General features: G+C 37.8%; 2 protein-coding genes across 4 annotated transcripts; one reads left to right on the forward strand and one right to left on the reverse strand.

The window, feature by feature from the left end:
* Positions 1 to 1641: 1641 nt before the first annotated feature.
* Positions 1642 to 9341, forward strand: pm20d1.2 (peptidase M20 domain containing 1, tandem duplicate 2). Its single transcript, XM_077730226.1, has 13 exons — positions 1642 to 1968; positions 2058 to 2144; positions 2830 to 3065; positions 3938 to 4024; positions 4113 to 4246; positions 4318 to 4437; positions 4865 to 4940; positions 5014 to 5075; positions 5151 to 5229; positions 5299 to 5370; positions 5434 to 5599; positions 5666 to 5765; positions 5912 to 9341. The coding sequence occupies exons 1-13, from the start codon at positions 1776 to 1778 to the stop codon at positions 6039 to 6041; spliced, it is 1542 nt and encodes a 513-aa protein (XP_077586352.1). The 5' UTR covers positions 1642 to 1775; the 3' UTR covers positions 6042 to 9341.
* On the reverse strand, positions 6704 to 11585 carry LOC144205495 (chitinase-3-like protein 1). Of its 3 annotated transcripts, none has more exons than XM_077729939.1 (12): positions 11453 to 11585; positions 10683 to 10716; positions 10581 to 10610; positions 10183 to 10387; positions 9343 to 9399; positions 9064 to 9229; positions 8859 to 8983; positions 8662 to 8785; positions 8381 to 8563; positions 7667 to 7783; positions 7410 to 7542; positions 6704 to 7309 (listed from the first exon to the last, which is right to left on the reverse strand). In XM_077729939.1, exons 2-12 carry the CDS (start codon positions 10705 to 10707, stop codon positions 6723 to 6725), a joined length of 1752 nt encoding a protein of 583 aa, XP_077586065.1. In that variant the 5' UTR covers positions 10708 to 10716; positions 11453 to 11585; the 3' UTR covers positions 6704 to 6722. The 3 variants fall into 3 exon arrangements, with proteins under 3 accessions (XP_077586065.1, XP_077586143.1, XP_077586232.1); XM_077730017.1 differs by lacking the exon at positions 11453 to 11585 and adding an exon at positions 11139 to 11300 and having other exon boundaries at positions 10683 to 10718; XM_077730106.1 differs by lacking the exon at positions 11453 to 11585 and adding an exon at positions 11133 to 11300.
* Between the last annotated feature and the right edge of the window lie 187 nt (positions 11586 to 11772).

Raw genomic sequence — 11772 nt, forward strand, 5'->3', positions numbered from 1 at the left:
GTCGTCATCCAACTCATGCAATTTGTGAAATTTACAGAATGTATCAGAAATGCTCTGTGACTGGTACCATACCATGATAGACTTGTTAATTGTGGGGTATATTGTTACATTTTAAAGCTATCTTAATAATATCAGTCCAAAAAATATATACATTAAAGTGTCCTTGACTAAAAACTGTATGAGTATGATTTTTAAAGGCAGCTTCTGTCACTCCCTGTTGACTTATGTATTTGTTGACAAATGAGTGTAGGTGGATGCAATGTGTTAATTTTGGTACTGGTTATTTATATGTTTTATTTTAAAAATGCATTGGCAGCCGTGTGTTTCCTTGACCACCTGTGAAGCAATTGTAATGTTGTACTAATGTTTCTGACACACAATAGACTAATTAACATTCTGTTTTTCAGAGAGCTCAGCATTGTTCAAATGGCTGGTATCGAGGTTTTTTTTTATTTTTTTTTTACCACTTTTCACCATTTATATATCTGTTATCTGAAATACTCACTTGTTGGCAATGTGAAGGAACACTGGTCTCGGTCCAGCAGGTTAATAGGAAGTTTTCAGGTCATTCAGTCACACTTAAAGCTCAAACTGTGCTGATACTTGAAGAGTGGAAGTGGGGAATGCAGTCATGAGTGTCTTTATTAGGTCTTTCAAACCTCAGAAGCAGGGCTGTGCACTGCAAGCAGACAGAAGTGTTAAGTAAGGCCTTCTCCAAACATAGCAGTTTATTTCCTAAAATGAGCTTTATCTATCATCCACACAAACAAAGGCTTTAGAAAATACCAAACAAAAGAGAACATTTGCGAATTCTCCCTGTTTTGTGTCACCATTTGTGCAATTAATAAGCAGGGATTTGCATTTTTTAACAGTCGAAACAACACTACCTGTGTCAAAATATGATCATACATCATATATTTCCATTGTGTTTACATTCAGAGATTTTTCCTTTCCTGTTTTTAAAAGTCCGGATACTGCTCCGCATTCAAGAACTCACACAAAGAATGAAAGAATGATGTGAAGGATGGTTCTGTCATTAGGTGTCCGAGGCATGTTCTCCTTTCAAGTCTCCAATGTCATATTAGGTCTCTTTATAGATCCGACAATGTTTCATTGTGTTTAGCTTTTTGTAAAGATGTGAAACACAGTAGGTTTCTAATGAATGGGAATACATTGTTTAATAAAAAGTCAGGCGTCACCAGCAGGACTCAAACCGGGACGAAATGTTCACAACTATCGCTTCAGTTCAAGATCTTAATCGCTATACTAAGGGCACGAATGATTCTGAATTCAAAGTGTATAGTAAATTTAAATAATTTAAAAAGTCTGGCACTCACATGAAATGTGCGTAAAACTGCATTTGTGGTTGGGTGGAGAGGTTGTTTTTTTATTAAATGAAATGTATGTAGATTATTATTATTATTATTTTGACAGAGTGCAAAGAGCTCAGGCTGATGCTGTCCAAATGTGACTTTTTCAATAAAAATGATGAAATTTGTGCCAGCGTTTTCCATTATCTTTGTTGAGACAACTTTAAAAGTAAAGAAACAACAACAAAAACAATGAACATTTTTGTCTACCATATATTAAGGGGAAAAAATGAATAAATAAAGAAATCTGCTTCAATGTCGAGCGCTCATAGTGCGTGACGTCACGATGTGACGCATGCGTGCCGGCTGAAAATGTGACAATCGAAGTTTGAAAACATTGTAAACAAGCCCGAAAAATTGGACTTCACAAGATCGATCGTAGTTGTTACTCACGTAAACCTGACGATGATCAAGTTTCTAAAGATTATAATAGGTACAGGCTTTGCTGCTTTTCTCATCGTTCTTACGATAGCGTCAATTAGAACGCTGTCACTAGACGTCAACGCTGGATTTCAACTCGCACGCTGGGAAACGGTGAGCAACATTTCCCTCGATATAAACCACCATCAGCGAAAGGAACTACTAAATCGCTTTAAAGGTAACCAAATCTAGTTTATGCAAGCAGCGAACTCAATCCACGCTACTGATTCGTTTGATTTACTAATTCAATTTGTTTTACTGATTCAGAAGCCATTCGCATCCCTACAGTGTCATTTTCATCCACGGAGAGCAACACAACTGCATTGCTCCACTTTAACTCATTTCTACGAAAAGGTACTGCATCAACACGTTGAAAGGACTTAGCTGCAAGTTAAGTTAACATGCTGCTCACACTTTTTCCTTCTTTGTCGTGCAGTCGACCCTAATCCGCACTTGCTGTACTACTGCAGTGGTCCCCAACCACCGGTTCGTAGCCCAGTACCGGTCCGCAAGCCACCTGATTCCGGTCCGTCAGATTAATAAATATTAACATTTTAAATCTTGCCCTCCTACTTGAAATAAGAAAAGTTGTTATAATATGTATAAATAATTGTTATAATGCTTGGGCTTAGTTTTTTTCTTGCCGTCGTGAAGGTCGCTTGTGCACCAACGCCACACAATTTGGTCTTAAATTGTTAGAAATACCCGTCAACATCGGCCAATTGCTCCCCTTATTAATGATAGCAATTCTGCTTTTTAAGCGAAAATAAACCATGCAAGCACAACGTGGCTCATATTTACTCACATAGGGCCCACTGAAAAGTTCAAATAGGACCAATAGCCGGTCCACAAGAAAATAAAAAGAGCCTTACTGATCTGCGGTGGGAAAAAGGTTGGGGACCGCTGCTCTACTGGCCATAACAAACTAAGAATAGAAAAGAATATACATCATCTTCACCTTTCTCTGGAACAAGCTAAGAATAGGCACAAATATAGAGTGTCTTCACCATTCTCTATATTTCTTGGATTCCCTTGTCAGCCTTCCCCACAATTTTTACTTCAAGTTTGGTCCAGCATGAGCTGGTGGCCAACTACAGCCACCTGTTTAGGATCTCGGGATCCCAGGCCCATCTTCTCCCATACCTGCTGTTGGCTCATATCGACGTGGTGCCCGCCACGGAGTCTGACGGCTGGGATGCGCCGCCTTTTTCTGCTCAGGAGATAGAAGGTTTCATCTATGGTCGAGGGACCATAGATGACAAGGGCTCTCTAATGGTAAGGGAAAACTTATAGTAGGACATTTTAGACTGCCCATGTAACATCTCATAGTAAAAGTAGTCATAGTGAGCCAATTTTCACAGCGGAATAATCTCATTTTTGTAATCACACTGTTTTCTATGCTGGTTCATCTTCGTGAAACCTCAATTTTAAATTAGGTAGTCTGTCCATGACCTAAATGGATTTGGATAAATGCAGTTTTATGATTACAGCAACCTTACACTTGTTCTTAGTGACCGGGATGTTGTAATCAGGATAGACCGCTATTAAATATGATATAGAATTTAAGGACTTTCCTAGGGATTTATTTCATCTAAGTTTTACCATTCATTTTGAAACAGTGTGATTCACACTCACAATCAACCAACTGATCTTGATTGACTTGTTAATGTCCAAAAATCAACCATCATTATTATTATCCTAGTTGGTTTTACTGTGATCAGCATGAGTGTTAAGTTCACCAGAACCGTGGTCCTTCCTACTAGTCGCCACCATCTCGTCCATTGTCATCAGAGAATTATGATGACACCAGATCAGCAGCACCAACCGGATTGTAGGGCGACAACTGCTTGAAATAATGCTGTTTGTCCTCTTATGAATTACCTTCCTTATTTTAGTCCATAACAACATAGAATTATCAAACTGGGTATGAAATTAGCAAAAATAATCTCAAACTGTATACAAAAGTTGTTTTACCCATGCAGATATTAATTAAAATGGTTATTAAAGAAAATCTGATTGCTTTCACTATATAATTTGAGATAATTTTGCTATGATAGGTAACAAATAAACAATGGTGACCGCTAACTTAAACCGAAACAATAACAAAAAAAAATCTTTATTTTTCTTAAAATTCCAATGGCTTTCAGGGTATTCTTCAAGCCCTGGAATTCTTGCTGATTAAGGGCTACACACCACGTAGAGGATTTTATATTGGTCTCGGCCATGATGAGGAAGTAAGCAACCTTTCCCAAACTAAACTTTGGATTGAGGCTTGTTAAGATGTTCCCTTCGAAAATAGTGGTCTTTTTTTGTCTTTTTCAGGTCAGTGGTTATCAGGGAGCCGTGAACATTGCACGACTTCTTAAACAGCGTAACACTCGACTGGCGTTTATACTAGACGAGGGTCTTGCTGTGCTCGATGGAGTCATCAGCGGTCTTAATGGACCCGCTGCTTTGTGAGAACCTCAAAATAAAAATGAAAGTATTGCCATGGATAATAGTAAAATACTTTTTCTGTGTTTTGTAGAATTGGAGTGAGTGAAAAGGGTCTCGCCACTGTTAAGCTGAGTGTTTCAACCCTTCCCGGACATGCGTCAATGCCTCCAAGGGAGAGCAGTATTGGGATCTTAGCAGCAGCAGTCAAAAAGTGTTTCTTTTCAATTATTATTTTTAAATATCTTGGCAGCCTTTGACGGCATTTGATGCCAGGTCCCTTTAAACTTTGAGATAAAGTTTCAGTGCCACTGATGAACTTGCAATCCATTTGACTTAAGAGGACTGACAGACGCCATCAAGGGCAGCCAATTACCGTATTTTCCAGACTATAAAGATTTATTTCACACATCCTGCCACTTGTACAGAGTCAAGACTTATACATTTTAAAATACATAAATTTACATCTTCTGGCATCAACAACTCTTTACCAAGTTGAATCAGGCTGAAATCGTGTAGTCAGAGTCAGACATTTTACTCCTAAACGATAAATAGTCCAGAAAATACGGTAGTAAAACATCTAACATTTTTTGTTTGATCTATTTTTGTGCAGTCCATTCCTAAATCAGTATTTCCTTTAGACTGGAAGACAACCCTATGCCAATGTTATTTGGCTACGGACCAGAACGTGAAACATTTGAACACCTAGCTCACAAGGTACATTTCCAATTGTTGAAATTTGTTCAACATTCAAATGCATGAAAACTTTTTTTTTTTGTTGCTATTTTAGTTTGGGTTTCCAATGAAGTTCATACTTTCAAATTTGTGGATTTTTTCTCCACTTGTCGGCAGGTAATTATCGTCCGTCCACTGTATTCATATTTTTATTGTGCTTTTTAAAATTAAGGAAAGATGTTTCTGACCAAGGTTTCTTCAACAAAAACCAGACTCAAATGCCTTTGTAAGGACAACCACTGCAGTTACAATGTTTAATGCAGGTGTGAAGGTAAAGCCAATGAAAGAAAACTAGCTTCCAATCATTTAATGGGGTAACATTTTTCTTTTTTTTTCTCAGACAAATGTCATTCCTTCCTTTGCTGAAGCATATGTGAATTTACGAATCCATTCAGCACAGTCATTACAGGAGGTACTGAGTCAAATTTGTTCCGTCTGGGATTTTCAGCATTGCATGAAATGATTCTTTCTTTAGGTCCTGGACCTCATCGAAGTAACACTTGGAGACCACCGTGTAAAAATGGAGCTAATTGAGGGCTTTGATCCTTTACCTGTCAGCTCATCTGGCGAGAACTCATTTGGTTTCCAGATCGTCAAGAAAACTTTGTTGGACATGTTTCCAACAGTAACCGTTGCTCCAGGTACATTTCAGGTTGAAAGAGGACGTGCAGTATTTTGTAACTGCATTTCAATGTTTGAACATGCAGGTATTTGCGTTGGAAACACAGACAGTCGACACTTCAAAGATCTGACCAACGATATTTACCGTTTTGCCCCTCTATGGTTTAAACCAGGGGATGCAAAGAGGTAAGATGGAACAATCGAAACTGAACAAACTGGCCCATAGAACAGTATTCTCCTCTGAAACAGCAATTACATCTAAATGTACAATGTAGTCTTTGTTTTTTTAAAGCTTGACCCATTTATAGGTGATGCATTTTCTCTTCTCCTAGATTTCATGGCATAAATGAAAGGATTTCTAAAAAGAACTATGAGGAGCTGATCCTGTTCTATTCCAGACTCATCCAAAACAGTGACATTGAGAAACTCCCCGAGCCTCACACATTTGTCCATGAACTCTAAACAAATGATACAAAGTCATATGTTTTGACAAAAATCTAATTACTAATGTGATATGCTTTATTATTGAAGTGCAATTTTAGAGTCCCATCATATCTATATTTTACAACAGATGTATCTTTACCAAATCATAACATAGAAATATCATTAATGGTAACTTTACATATGTGGTAATGTATGATTATAGTTCACTAATATTTTATTTAGTGGTGTATCTTTGGAAATGTTTTTGAATCTATACACTGAAATGATTAAACTGTGAATGAAAAGCTGGAAAGATAAAGAATTTAACCTTTGGTTCAGTGAAGTGATATTTCAAAAAAAATGTCAACACTCAAGGTTTCCTGAACATGATTACTAATACGATTTTTGACCACCATTTGAGACCCATAATTTGTGATATGACGTGTATACTGTGAAAGAATAAATAGTTTGATCAACAATGAAAGTTGCGAAAGGTTGAACGAATATGCAGGATCTGTGTATTAGTACTTCCTTGGTTTGCAGGGGTCTATAAATGTATAAATGTGGGTGAATCTTAACAGATACACCAAAATGTAATTTGATTGTCACGCTAAAAAATGGCCACAAATTTAAAGGTATGAAGTTCATTGGAAGCCCATATTTATTGCTATCCACTTAAATGAAAAGCACACACACTTGAGCAGGGCAATTATTCCATATTTAATTGCTCCAATTACAGCACTTGCATCTATCATCGAAAACAAGAGTTGCGGGACATTTCAGGATGAACGTGCGGCCATTGTAGCACTGATAAAAGGAGTGGAAATCATTTTCATTTGCGTAAATATTGTCAGCTTTCTTGGCGCAGAAGTCACTGTCAGACGCAATAGTTGTGGTGGTTAGTGGTGAAGTGGTGGTCTCTGGAACCTGTTCGGTCTCTGCTTCTTTTGTTGTTGTTGTGGATGTTGCCATCGTTGTTGTGGATGTGGGCATCGTTCTTGTGGATGTGGGCATCGTTTTTGTGGATGTGGGCATCGTTGTTGTGGATGTGGGCATCGTTGTTGTGGATGTGGGCATCGTTCTTGTGGATGTGGGCATCGTTCTTGTGGATGTGGGCATCGTTTTTGTGGATGTGGGCATTGTTGTTGTGGATGTGGGCATTGTTGTTGTGGATGTGGCCATCGTTGTTGTGGATGTGGGCATTGTTGTTCTGGGTGTGGCCATCGTTGTCGTGGCATTCGTGATCTCGTCCTCAAGTGTACTTTCGGGTACCGCGTTTGTGGTTGACAGCGGTTGTGATGGGAAATCTAACATTATAAAGTAGATGGATGATAATGACCTATCTATTAAGAGCTTTTAACCTTTTTTTAAATACAAAATTTGATAGATATGCAAAACACGACTTACCTGACTCAAGGTGGTAGCGTAGGTGACTGATGAGTGGATAGTTGCCTTGTCCGCAGAACTGTCCGTTAAAATCATCAAGATCGAGAGCCCAAACAGACGCTCCACCAAAGTTTTCATCTTTCAAGTACTTTGCCTGTGGGACATCATGTGTTTTGACTACTTTATATGTGGGACACTAGTTGACACAATTTGCTGGGAGTCTTATTTTTTTTAGTTATTGTGTGTCCAAACTGTGCGACAAGAAAATCAAGTGTTACCTTGGTTTCAAAGCTCTGTCTGTTATCAAAGCCAACCCATTCATTGTTTTTTACAGCATAAGGCACCTTCTGTTCTTCTATCCAATTGAGTTGTCCTCCTTTGAGGAAAGTACAAATCTGTTGGGATGAAGAATAAAAATATGTTAAAATTATCTTGAAGGGTATCATGTGTATTTTAATTGTCGACAGGTGACACATAGAACTTCCAATGTCAGGATGCAATTGAGGGAGGATGGAAAGACATGCTATTTATAGTTTTAGAACTCAATCTTGTCTTGCAGCTTTGGAAACAGATAGTATAATTAAGAAAAAACTAGAATGCCATGAGTTTGTACAGCTTGTTTTTGTGTGGTGTGGGTTTTCCTTCAATAGAGTCGTTGTTAAGACTACACCCTTATTTGACTTTATTTTTGCATTTTATGGCTCCAAAGTTAGAATGCATCACTGAATGTATAGTATGTAGAGTGCAAATGCAAAATATCAATGGATAATCTAAATAGACAGATAGATGAATGGATAATGAGCTTGTAAAGTCAACCAGAATTCAAATTTTGGCTTCCATATCACTCACTACTATACCTCCCAGTCCAAAAAGTTTAGTGCATAGTTAGACAGAAAAAAAAGAAACTGATAAACTGGAAAAATAGTAAGTGTTCTCTATTTTGTAATTTCCTGGGGCAATGTCACATTTGACTCAACCAGATTTCAACTGACCTCGTAGTAGGACCAAAAGCCTGCTTCTCGCGTGTAGATCCCAGCAGTCGCCGGTCCGCTGGCAGCAGCGCCAACACCATTCTCCTCTGACAATGTACGAAACGTCCGTCCATATGTGGCAAAACCAACATTGAGCTTGTCTTGGGGAGCTCCTCGATCTCGCCAATATTTCATTGCAAAATCCTTTGGAAGAATTGGAAAAAAACATGTTTCTTTATATGATATTCAATGGATTCCTAGGCTGGAAGCCACAGCAGTAATTTAATGAAAACACCACTCACAGTGTTGTAGAAGATGTTGTCCCCATGGTCAAAAGAGGCACGGAACAGAGGGCTGTTGTGACCAGTGGTCTTGTCCCATGCTCCGTGTAAGTCATAAGTCATAATATTGATGAAATCTAGAATACTACAAGAAACCACAGTCTGTTTAGGTGGAAGCAAAGGTACTGACGGACTGCAAAAAATATCAGCAAACTCACCTTGCGACATTTGCAACATCATAACCATTGTCAATGACTCCCTTTACAGCAGCAGCTGCAGCTGTGAGTAGAAGGCGAGGTCGACTAGTTTGTTTCGCTTCCTCCTCAAAGGCAGCCAATAATTCCTTTACGTAATTGTAGTCCAAATTTAGTCATTTTCTTCGAAAATAATTGACCCCAACTATTTAAACAAGAGCCAGCCAACCTGACAAAGCACTGTGAACCTCTCTTTGTCTACCGGTGGGCTTCCTCGTGCCGCGGGGTACTCCCAGTCCAAGTCCAACCCATCAAAGCCATGCATTCGTAAGAACTTGATGGAAGACTGAATGAATGTCTTGCGGTTGGCCACAGTGGAAACCATGTTACTGAATCTGAAGGAACAGCAAACGTACTTGTCAAACAGAAAAACATGCCTTGTGTGATGCATGTCATTTTTTTTCTTCTAAATAAAATCTAAGTGAGTTGATATAATTTGGAAACTTACTGTGTTATTCCAAAGTTCCAGCCACCAACAGCCAGCAAAGTCTTTAGCTCTGGGTTTCTGTGTGATCACCACATTTAGATTTGACATGATTAGAATTTTAGCTGTTTTGACATTTTAATTTCATGCAGAAATTCATTTTGCCTTCCTTCATGTACTTTATTTTTTTTACTTTGCTTTCATTTCCAATTCTAGATTGAGGTCAGTAAGTAATTATGATGGAGTTTGTTCCCATATATTTCCAGAAATACATTCTCTAGATATAAAGTTATTGTTCTCTGTCATTGCAACTTGTTTATTTAATTCTGTGTAGAATAAGTACTATAGATGCAATCATTTTGTGAATATTTTTATGGGTATGGAACCAAAAACTTATGTTTTTTTTTTTTTTTAATATCAAATTCGGTCTTTAAAATAGAGTCACTTATTCTTTAAAAAACATTCAAAAAACAAACACACAGAAAAACAGTACAGAATAGGGCAAGATTTGTGCATGTAGTGTCAAAATAGTAAGTAGATAACCTCTTGGGAAAAAGTTTGAGGTGATAGAGGAAAAACTGGGATCGGCTTTTGATTCAGCCACTTAAAAAGTACTTAAAAATAGCTATCAGGCCCAAATAAACTGTTTTTTTAGTTTTCAAATGGATAATATTATCACTAAAATCTCAAACATTTAGGGGTGGTGTCCTGGCATTGTGCTTCTGGAGTAAAGCTTCCATCTTGTTGCTAATAGTATTACGGCAACTGACTTCTACATGTACTTCACAAGCTACGACTAACCACCTTAATAATAGTTGGATGTCTAAGAAAAATAATTCTATATTTTTTTCAGGAAGAACTTACATGTTCTTGAGTTGATTGAAGGATTGATACAAAACCTCATCATTCCATTCGTAAGTTGACAACTCATTTGTGGGGCTGATGATAGAGAACGCATAGATCAGGTGCGTGCAGAGGAAGGGGTCCACATTTTGTGGCGTATGTTTGCCAATGCCTGGTCTGTACTGGGACCAGTTGGTAAAGTAGCACACCAGTCTGGTTGAGGAAACTGTCGCATACAAAAAGAATGACGTGAATAATAATAATCGGACATAGGCTTTGTCGTCACTATCAACAACAAAAGCCTAATTGTCATCTTTTCCAGAAACTGCGTATGACGAAATTGGTACATTTCATGAATAAATTTCCTTTTAAGTTTAAAAGATTTTATCAGACTTGTAATGGACTAAAAGGAAACATACCAAATTGGAGGCACATTAAGAGGGACAGTCCTGAAAAAGACATTGCAACTTTGGTTATGTACAGCAAAATCTTTGGTTAAAATAGTAAAATAATAAGCTTACCAGCCAATAGTTTGAAGTGAGCCATCTTACTGCTCTGCAATCATGAAAGAAAGAGGTATGCAATGAATTATTCTTGGTAAATAGTTTTTAAAAAATCCACTCCATAAAATTTAAACAACTGCTGTTGTTATATCCTGTATTTACGCTGGAAACAAGGAGAAATAATCACAATTGTGATTTGTTGTTGCTTCCTCAATCCAACTTTACTGATATCAGTTATCAACACGTTAGAACAAAACCCATAATATACAATGACACCCATATATATATATTATAGCAACACGTTAGAACACAAATCATAATGTAATAATGTGTTATCTTTCTTTTTACAAGTCATTCTTAACTATTCAACAAGGTAAACAATGAACTATCGATAACATCAATTCCTTACTATAACCGTCATAGACACTATACATTCACGCACACACTTCAAAAGTAGATAAACATTACCTTCTCTCTCTCTCACACGCTAAACAGTGTTTGTTGCAAAAATAAAACTTAACAGATCTGTGCAATAAACCAGGGCACAATGAGAAAAAATCACAATAGTGATTGCTCCATCCTCAATCCGCTTTATTTATAGGAGGAAGATCTCCCGTATTGGCCCCAGTAAAAGCATCAAGGCATAAATAATCAAATACCGACATAGATCCAGTCAAAACTAGTTGTACATCCCCAACATGTAATCGTTAACGGGGTGTAAATTAAACACTCAAATTAAACCAATGCTTTTTCCTATCTAAACATTTGAACATGTCACACTGTCTTACCTGGTGTAATGCGATTGGCTGGGTGTGTTTGTCGTCTGTGTGAGGGGGGATTATATAAGCTGGGTCAGGAAGGTCAAAGGCCGCATACCGCCCTGCTGGGAGAGATTTTCTCTGAAGGACAATTTCCGCCGACAAATCTAAACCATTAGAGGTGTGCTTTAGATGATAGTATCTATGTAATTCTGGATATCAGGACGACGCAGGTGAGGCTATGTAAATACTCATCTGCTGATAAGAAACTCTTGATAAATGTTCTGACGGTGTATTTGCTTCCTTGCATGACATTTGACACTTGCACTGTATATCCAAGGACTCACTGC

This window comes from Stigmatopora nigra, chromosome 1 (assembly GCF_051989575.1).
Source record: "Stigmatopora nigra isolate UIUO_SnigA chromosome 1, RoL_Snig_1.1, whole genome shotgun sequence".
Lineage (NCBI taxonomy): Eukaryota > Metazoa > Chordata > Actinopteri > Syngnathiformes > Syngnathidae > Stigmatopora > Stigmatopora nigra.

Bases quoted from the DNA above. Each gene is read 5' to 3' on its own strand.
- pm20d1.2 (XM_077730226.1), top strand. From the start codon at position 1,776: ATGATCAAGTTTCTAAAGATTATAATAGGTACAGGCTTTGCTGCTTTT. The intron at 1,969-2,057 runs GTAACCAAATCT...TTACTGATTCAG, and splicing joins ACTACTAAATCGCTTTAAAG to AAGCCATTCGCATCCCTACA. The intron at 5,600-5,665 runs GTACATTTCAGG...TTGAACATGCAG, and splicing joins AACAGTAACCGTTGCTCCAG to GTATTTGCGTTGGAAACACA.
- LOC144205495 (XM_077729939.1), bottom strand. From the start codon at position 10,707: ATGGCTCACTTCAAACTATTGGCTG. The intron at 10,611-10,682 runs GTAAGCTTATTA...TGTCTTTTTCAG, and splicing joins TCACTTCAAACTATTGGCTG to GACTGTCCCTCTTAATGTGC. The intron at 8,984-9,063 runs GTTGGCTGGCTC...AATTACGTAAAG, and splicing joins GGTTCACAGTGCTTTGTCAG to GAATTATTGGCTGCCTTTGA.